Genomic DNA, 9,417 nt, shown 5'->3' on the forward strand with positions numbered 1-9,417 from the left:
ACCACATCTGGGGTCCTTGAAACTGCCCTATACCACATCGGGGGTCCCTGAAACTGCTCCACACCACACTGGGGATCCTTGGAACGACCTCACACCACATCTGAGGTACCTGAAACAGCCTCACACCACATCTAGGGTGGCTGTAACCTCCAACTCATTCGTCTCGTTTACTGACACAGCCCCTTTGTGACTACTGGTCACACACTGGCCTTCAGTCACTCCCAGGAGGTCAGCGAAACCACCATCTTGGGGCAGCACCCTCTGTCCCCAGGTGTGGGGGCTGCTCCACCTGCTGGGACAGGAGCTTGGGAAGCTCAGAGAACTGGAGGTGCTGGGGGCAGGGAATGGAGCAGGGAACGAGGGGGTATGGCGAGAGGCCGGTGGGCCACAAGGGCCTCCAAGGCTGGGCTGGGAGTGTGGCTTTCCTGCAAGGGCACAGTGAGCCACGGGTGGCGTGTGAGTAGGAGAAGAGTGTGAGGAGACATATAGAGCCAGTGGACCGTAGGGTCTGGACAGAAAGCTGGGGACGGGGGCCCTCCAAGTGTGCAATGATGAGTTTGGACCCAGTGGTGGCGACAGAGGTGGGGAGCCTTCCTGGGGTGAAGGCAGAGCTACTCAGCCAGACACGGGCTGTAAGGGAAAGAAGGACAAATCTGAGGGCACCACGCTGTGTGGCCTGAGCCTCAGGAAGGACAGGGCTGTGTCCACAGAGACAGGACAGGTGATAAAAGGCATTCTGTATGGGGTGGGTCCTCCCAAAGTCACATCCACTTAGAACCCAAAAATGGGACTTTACTGGAAATAAAGATCTTAACAGATATCATTAAGGTTCGGATCTCCAGATGAGAGCATCTTGGATTTATTTACGGTAGGCCCTAAATCCAATGACAGGTGTCCTTGTCCTTGAAAAGAGAGGCTGAGCGCCGTGGCTTGCACCTGGAATCCCAGCACTTTGAGAGGCCGAGGTGAGAGGATCACTCGAGGCCGGGAGTTCAAGACCAGCCTGGACAACACAGTGGAACCTCATCTTTACAAAGAATTGGCTGAACATGGTGGTGCACACCTGTAGTCCCAGCTACTCAGGAGGCTGAGGTGGGAGGCTGGCTTGAGCCCAGGAGTTCAACTATACAGTGAGCTATGATTGCACCACTGCACTCCAGCCTACGTGACAGAGCAAGACCCTGGCTCTAAAAAAAAAAAAAGAAAAAGAAAAAGAAAAGGAAAAGAAAGAAAGAAAAGAAAAGAAGGGGAATTAGTCACAGAGGTGACAGCCATGCGATTGTGGAAGCACAGAGCAGGCTGATCGGTCTACAAGCCAAGGAACACCTGGAACCAGCAGATGCCAGTAGAGAGGCCTGGGACAGAGTCTCCCTCAGAGCCACCAGAAGGAACCAGCTCTGCGGACACCTTTATTTTGGACTTTTGGGCTCCACAACTATAAGGAGATGACACATTTCTGTCGTTCTAAGTCACCCAGTTTGTGGCATTTTATTGTGGCGATTTTAGGAAATGAACACAAGTGGGTTTGGGGGCAAGATGGAGGGGGTTGATTTGGGGTTTGTCAAATTTGGACGGCGAGTTGGTTGGATGCACACAGGGTCTGGTTGTCCTGTGGAGGTACAGGCTGTTATTCACGAGGAGGGCTCATTCGACTCTGGGTGGTGTTTAAGGACCTGAGCCTGGATGGATCCACCACGGTGTGCCTGGCCCTGGGGCAGCTGGTGTCCACCCACCTCCCAGACTCTCACAAGAGCTAATCTGAGCCCCCATGACCTGGCCTCAGTGGACTCGGTCTTCCTAGCTGTCCATGATCAGCCTTCATGATGCCAGACTTTCAGCCTGGAGCAACCCCTGACTGTTTCTTCTTTCTTCTTTCTTATTTTTTACAGTTGGGGTCTCACTCAGTCACCCTAGCTGGAGTGCAGTGGCACAATCACAGTTCACTGCAGCCTCCAACTTCTGGGCTCAAGCAATCCTCCTGCCTCAGCCTCCTGAGCAGCTGGGACTACAGATGCATGCCACCACGTCTGGCTAATATGTTTTTATTTTTTGTAGAGACCGGGGTCTTGCTTTGTTGCCCAGCCTGGTCTCAAATTCCTGGGCTCAAGTGATCCTCCTGCCTCAGCCTCCCAAAGTGTTGGGATTACAGGCATCAGCCACTGTGCCTGGCCTTCTTTTTTCTTTTCTAAATGTTATTTTTAATAATGCTGTTATATTCTTGTTGTAAAAAAAAAAATCTACACTTTAAAAAGATGCTGTTCCTCTCCCTGTATCTGAACAGCACCATTCATTCAGAATCTCATCCTAACAGCCAGAGACATCAGGCTCCTGCTGACAGTGACCAGATCAGGGCCACCCTGAATGGCCTCTTTTGTCCACTTCCTCCTCATCACTGTGCCTGGTGTGTGGGTCACCTCCAGCGTGGTCTTCTCCACTGAAGGCTGAACCTGACTCCCCTGCTCCCACCTCGACCAGGCAGTTTTTCCCCAATACCTTGTACTAGGTAGTCGGTGGTCTCTCTCTCCACCTCAGGGCTGAGCTGCTGGGTTTTCTGAAGATACTTCAAGACAAAGATGTTGGGAGCAAAGTGGATCATGTTCTGCTCTCCACAGCCAAAGGGCAGCCGCAGGAGGTTGCTGAGGTGGTTCAGGGTTGGCCCCATGACGTCCCCTGGTGGGAAGGAGAAGAGAGTTGAGGTGGGGGCTGTCCCAGTAGAGAACAGGGACAGCTTTACCCAAGGATGGGAGACTGCGTGTGTCACCCAGTCAGCCACCCAACTGCCCTTTGGGACTGACACCCTCTGCCTGCTCAGACCAGCTGGTGTACTGGCTTTGGTGACAATTTTACACACCTTCTTCTGTGTTCTTTAGTTTTAACTTAGGCTTTCTTTCTCTAGCTTTTCATTCTGTTCAGTGCTTTTTCCCTCGCTGGCTTTTAAAATGGGTGCATTGAAGGCTATACATTGGCCTCTAAGTACAACTTTGGCTGCATCCCACAAATATCAGTATGTCTATACAATCATTCTCATTCCATTCTAAATAGTCTTCCTAAAATATTCCTTTTTTTTTTTTTTTTTGAGATGGGGTCTCACTATGTCACCCAGGCTGGAATGCAGTGGCACAACCTCAGCTCACTGCAACCTCTGCCTCTCAGGTTCAAGCAACTCTCCTGCCTCAGCCTCCTGAGTAGCTGGGACTACAGGCATGTGCCACCACACCCGACTAATTTTTTTTTTTTTTTTAGTAGAGACAGGGTTTCATCATGTTGGCCAGGTTGGTCTCGAACTCCTGACCTCAGGTGATCCACGTGCCTCTGCCTCCCAAAGTGCCAGGATTACAGGCATGATCCACTGTGCCCGGCCCTAAAATACTCTTTCTAAAATATTCAGATTTTTTCTTTAACCAAGAGCACTTCAATTTTTAAAAAAGTTTCTACATATATGGAGTTGGAGGTGCATTTTTGAAAGTTTTCTCTCTTTAAAAAAATTCTGGTTCTCCCATCCCCTTGACATTCTGTATTCCTCTTCTTGGCTTCCTTGTCTCAAAGATTGCTGATGGACCCCCTGGGACCCCCAATGTCCCCTGAACACACCTTCTCTCTATTTTATTCATTTCATTTCATTTCATTTCATTTCATTTCATTTCATTTCATTTTTAGATGGAATCTCGCTCTGTCACCAGGCTGGACTGCAGTGGCGTGATCTTGGCTCACTGCAACCTCCGCCTCCCAGGTTCAAGCGACTCTCCTGCTTCAGCCTCCCGAGTAGCTGGGGTTACAGGCTTGTGCCACCATGCCCAGCTAATTTTTGTATTTTTAGTAGAGACGGGGTTTCATCATGTTGGTCAGGATGGTCTCAACCTCTTGACCTCGTTATCCACCCGCCTCGGCCTCCCAAAGTGCTGGGATTACAGGCGTGAGCCACCACACCTGGCCCCTTCTTTCCTTCTTTAGCATCTCCGCATGTCTCGCTGAGGCTGCCATTGCCCCTGCAGCCTCCCCTTGTTGCACAAACAGCCTGGCTACTTTCTCATCACCATGCTTTAGGCTACCCAGCTTCTTCTCCACCTGCTGTATCACTGAAGGCACTGGCGCACGGATCCCAGCCGTCACCACCTCTCCATTCCTGCCTCTCTGCTTCTTCTCCTATCTCCCTCAATCCCATCTTAGTCACTCAGCCCCGCATCCACTCTGACTTGCTCTCGTGCCTCAGGAATTGTAAACTCTAAATTCCTCTGATCTGGCCACAACCGCCTACCTGCCTGGGTACCAGGGCCTCTGCCCTCTGATGTCAGAGAGAGCCTCAACACCCTCATTTGGGCCCATCCATCTCCTTCTGGCCTCTCGCCCTCTCCTCCCTGGCTCAGGCCCACCCCAAACTCTCACCACCCTTCTGCCCGACTCCCAGCACTGGATCAATCACACAATCACACTTTCCCCTCCAGCACCTGGGCTACTAGAGGCATCCTGATATGGTTTGGCTGTGTCGCCAACCAAATCTCATCTTGAATTGTAGCTCCCATAATTCACACGTGTTGTGGGAGGGACCTGGTGGGAGCTAATTGAATTATGGGGGCAGTTTTCCCATACTGTTCTCGTGGTAGTGAAGAAGTCTCACGAGATCTGATGGTTTTATAAGGGGAAACCCCTTTCACTTGGCTCTCATTCTCTCATTCTCCCTCTGGCCATGTAAGATGTGCCTTTCGCCTTCCGCCATGATTGTGAGGCCTCCCCAGTCACGTGAAACTGAAAGTCAATTAAACCTCTTTTTCTTCATAAATTACCCAGTCTTGGGTATGTCTTTATCAGCAGCATGAAAACAGAGTAATACACATCCCAACCCTACAGACTCCCTAAGGCTGCTTCCGATGTCCCTAGTCAGAGCCTCTCACCTCTACTTGGCAACTGCTCCAGACGCCTGCCCTATCACCAAGACCCCCAAGGCCTCCATCCTGCACTCCACATCTGGCTGACTTCATCAGGCATTTGTGTTTTCTTGGAGCTTGTCCTTGGCCCACTTCCCTCACAGGGCTCACTGCAGGTTCTTACGGGTCACCCCACCCTGACTTCTGCATAAGGCTTAGACTCGGGGGCTCTGGATCTGCCATCTCATCTGGACTAGGAGTCCCTCAAGGGTGGGGTTGGGGTCAGCTCTTGGGCTGCCTCAATGCCCAGCACATGGATGGGCATAGAGAAGGCACTGGAAGCTGCTTGTCAGGTGAGTGGGTGTATGGGTGGACACCCCAAGACACAGGTCCCCAGCAAAGCCCAGCTTGAGACTAAGCCTGGAGTCTCAACCTTGGCTCTTGCCACCTGACCTCCCCAAGCCAGGCTGTGGGACAGACGCACCAATGATGGAGGCGGCGGCCCGCTCAGACCCAGGGATGGCACCGTGCGGGACCCCCAGGGTGAAGGCCTCACTGTAGCTCTCATCCACCTCCATCTTCCTCCAGATTCGAAATTCACCCATGGAGCCCCAGCCGGTGGAAAAGCCAATGAACTGGACCTCTGGTGGCCTCGGGAGGGTCCAGGCCACAATGACAGACTCGTTGGACGGCTCTGGACCGTGGCCAACCTGGGAAAAGAAACCAAGGCTGCTGGACACTGGCGGGAAGCAGGCAGTAGGCACTCAGGTGGCAGTGACACCACCTTTGTGGCCAGGGTCAGAGGCCTTAGCCACACTCACGGTGCAAGGAAGGGTCTTTGGGGAATCAGAGGTGAGAAAAACCAGAGGTTGCTCCATCCAATAAACAGCCGACAGAAACATAAGGCATGACATCTGCAGGTTCTGAAGTCACTGGGCTCCTTGGAACCTCTGGACCTTTGCACGTGTTATTGCTCTGCCTGGAGAACACACTCTACTCCCATTTTGCCTAGCAAACTCCTATTCATACTTCAAAACCTACTTTGGTTATGTTCTTCCTCTAGGAAGCTGTATTAGCTTCCTCTGTTAGGAAGCTGTGTTAGCTTCTATATCTTTTTTGCTTGGCCCAGAAAACACACCCTAACCCCCATTTCACTTGCTCATGTCCATTCTTCTTTTCTCCCTGACCACCTGCCTCCTCTCTTTGCTCCCAGATCCCTGAGTGCTTCCTCTGCCACAGCTCTTGCTACATGTTTTTTTGGTAAGCGACTCTAGACTGAGAACAACTTGAGGTGGTGCCCTGTGTTTCCCTTGCTTCTCCCGACCCCCCCATCTGAGCCAGGCACAGAACAGGAAGTAGCTAATACTGGAGGAACATGAGGTTTCTGCACAAGCCCCAGGGAGTCCTGCTGTATACCTGGATACGGCCACCATGCCAGCTGATCCAGAATGTTCTGAATTCATCCCAGGAGAGGATCTTGGCCGTGTGTGCACTGGCCACGGGCTCTCCCATCTTGCTGGTGGAGATCCATGACCTGGTGTTCTGATGACCCCCCAGGACGATCTCGATCATGCCTGCTGTGTCCTGGGGCCCAGAAGACAAGGCCACACGGGCATCATTGTGAGCTCGTACAGCCACATCAAAGCGGGTGAGGTGCAGTGGCCGCTGCACATACTGGAACTCATACTTGTTGGGGGTGGAGATGTGGACTCTCTCTGGATGGAGGAAAGGAGATGGGGAGTTGAGAGGGCACCTGGAGGCATCCCATTTTCCCTGATGGTACCTAGAGGTGAGCACCAGGACCACAAGGAGTGGGTCTCACTGTGACTCGGCACACATGGTGGAATGGTGTCGGCCTAACAATGAGCAAGACTCCTATCTCTACAAAAACGTTTTTAAATTAGCAGTGGCATGTATCTGTCATCCCAGCTACTTGGGAGGCCAAGGCAGGAGGATTGCTTGAGCCTAGGAGTTCAAGGCTGCAGTGAGACATGATCGCACCATTGCATTCCAGCCTGGGTTACTCTCTCTCTAAAAACAAGCAAGACTCTCTCTAAAGCAAGATCCTCTCTAAAAAAACAAAAAGATAAGATGCTCAGGGATAAATCTGACCAAAGATGAGCAAGGTGCTGAAAATTGAAAAGGCTGAGGAGAGGAACAAAAGAAAACCCAAATCAATGAAAGCTAGACCATGTTCATGGACTATCATGAACATGTGAGTTCCTCCCCAGATGGTTCTACAGATTCAAAGCAATCCCAATCAAAATCCCAGATGGCTCTTTTGGAGAAATTGCTAAACGGATTCCAAAATTTATACAGAGATGCAAAGGACCTAGGAGAGCTCAACTTTGGTAAAGAATCCAGCATTTTGGGAGGCTGAGGCAGGTGGACCACCTGAGATCAGGAGTTTGAGACCAGCCTGACCCACACGGTGAAACTCTGTCTCTACTAAAAAGACAAAAATTAGTCAGGCGTGGTGGTAGTTGCCTGTAATCCCAGCTAGTCAGGAGGCTGAGACGGAAGAATCACTTGAACCCAGGAGATGGAGGTTGCAGTGAGTCAAGATCTTTTTTTCCTTCTTTTCTTCTTTCTTTCCTTCCTTCCTTCCTTCTCTCCTCCCTTCCTTCCTTCTTTTTTCCTTCCTTTCCTTTCCTTTCCTTTCCTTCCCTTCCTCTTTCTTTTCTCCTTCCTTCCTTCCTTCCTTCCTCCCTTCCTTCCTTCTTCCTTGTCTCCCTCCCTCCCTCCCTTCCTTACTTCTTTTTTTGAGACAGAGTATCTCTCTGTCAACCAGGCTGGAGTGCAGAGGTACAAGAAAGGCTCACTGCAACCTCCACCTCCTGGGCTCAAGCAATCCTCCCACTTCCACCTCCCAAGTAGCTGGGACTACAGGTGTGCACCACCACATATGGCTAAGTTTTTGTTTGTTTGTTTGTTTGTTTAATTTTTTGTAGAGATGGGATTTCGCCATGTTGCCCAGGTTGTCATGTTTTTTTCCAAAAGCACTATAGTTTTACATGTAAGTCCATGATCCATTTTGGGTTCATTCTTGTGTAAGGTGTGATCTTTAGGTCCAGGCTCGTGTGTTATTGTTGTTGTTGTTTTGAGACGGAGTCTCACTCTGTCATCCAGGCTGGAATGCTGCGACACAATCTCAGCTCACTGCAACCTCCACCTCTTGGGTTCAAGAGATTCTCCTGACTCAACCTCCCAAGCAGCTGAGATTACAGGCACACACAATCACACTTGGCTAACTTCGTACTTTTTTTTTTTTTTTGAAACGGAGTCTCGCTCTGTCACCCATGCGGGAGTGCAATGGCGTGATCTTGGCTCACTGCAACCTCTGCCTCCCAGGTTCAAGTGATTCTCCTGCCTCAGCCTCCTGAGCAGCTGGGATTACAGGTGCGCATCACCATGCCCAGCTAATTTTTTGTATTTTTAGTAGAGACGGGGTTTCACCATGTTGGCCAGGCTGGTCTCAAACTCCTGATTTCAAATGATCCACCTTCCTCAGCCTCCCAAAGTTCTGAGATTACAGGCATGAGCCACCACGCCCGGCCAGACTAACTTTGCTTGGTACCTGCGGTGCACATTCCTGTGTATTCATTCTCTGCGTGGTGGATGCCCCACCCTCACTGGCTCTGCCTGTCCCTAGCTGGGACATCGCTCTTCCTAAACCACAGTGCCCCCTTCCCCCGAGAAGGGCAGGTACTCACTTTGCAGTGGGACAGCCCCCACAGTGTGGGAAATGGGGAAGGCCAAAGTCCTGACCCAGCCAGCTGGCCACACCTTAGCAGGATGGGCACGGGGGACTCACCACTGGGACAGAAGAATGCGCTGTAGGTGTACGCCCGGGGAACTCCTTCGGCCTGAAACAAAGAAACAAGAAGAACTGAGTGCCGGGGCAGTGAGGCGGACGGTCAGCTCAGCAGAGCAGCTGGCTCTCCCACACTAATGACTTCAAGTCCAGGGCACGTAATTGTGCTTCCAGGGTTTACGTGGTATCAGCACGGTCACACCAAGATCACAGGTGCGTGGAGCAGGACAGGGCCACCCACTTCCCAGGCTCCAATGGGGAAACTGAGGCTGCTCCCCCTTGCTGGCCAAAAGAAACTCACCAACTGCTTCTAAACTTGTCATGGGGTTCACACCCCTACCTTCCCGGCCACCCCCGTCCTCCCATCTCCCTCTGGGCAGGAGACATGATGAGGACAAATGAGGCCAGGTTCTGAGGCCTCATTTGACATCCATGAGCACGGTGAGAGGGGCTCCTCCATCTGCCAAGAACGGGGCTCGGTCCCACTGTCTGTCGACCACATCTCTTGTCTCCTGTCTCTTCCATCTGGGTTCTCACTTCTGCTTCTTCTATGGATGACCCCAAATACTAGAAGGCAGCTGTCTCAGTCTCTTAAAAAGGGATGCCCAGAATTTAACCCCCTACACCTTGCGGGGCTTGGTCTGACCAACATGGCCCCTATGGGGGCCCTTGGATCAGACCTCAAAGGGTTAACATGCGGCAGCTGCAGCCAGGTGGCCTGGCAGCTCCTTTCCCCATTAG

General features: G+C 51.5%; 1 protein-coding gene across 1 annotated transcript in view; it reads right to left on the reverse strand.

Moving 5' to 3' along the window:
• The window catches only part of CPAMD8 (C3 and PZP-like, alpha-2-macroglobulin domain containing 8), a 126,694-nt gene that overhangs the window by 37,814 nt on the left and 79,463 nt on the right, over positions 1-9,417 (reverse strand). Inside the window, 4 exon segments of the mRNA XM_011989940.1 lie at positions 2,494-2,670; positions 5,347-5,572; positions 6,279-6,577; positions 8,677-8,728. Coding sequence (XP_011845330.1) covers positions 2,494-2,670; positions 5,347-5,572; positions 6,279-6,577; positions 8,677-8,728 — 754 coding nt within the window.

This window comes from Mandrillus leucophaeus, unplaced genomic scaffold, assembly GCF_000951045.1.
Source record: "Mandrillus leucophaeus isolate KB7577 unplaced genomic scaffold, Mleu.le_1.0 Scaffold11, whole genome shotgun sequence".
NCBI classification, from domain to species: Eukaryota; Metazoa; Chordata; class Mammalia; order Primates; family Cercopithecidae; genus Mandrillus; species Mandrillus leucophaeus.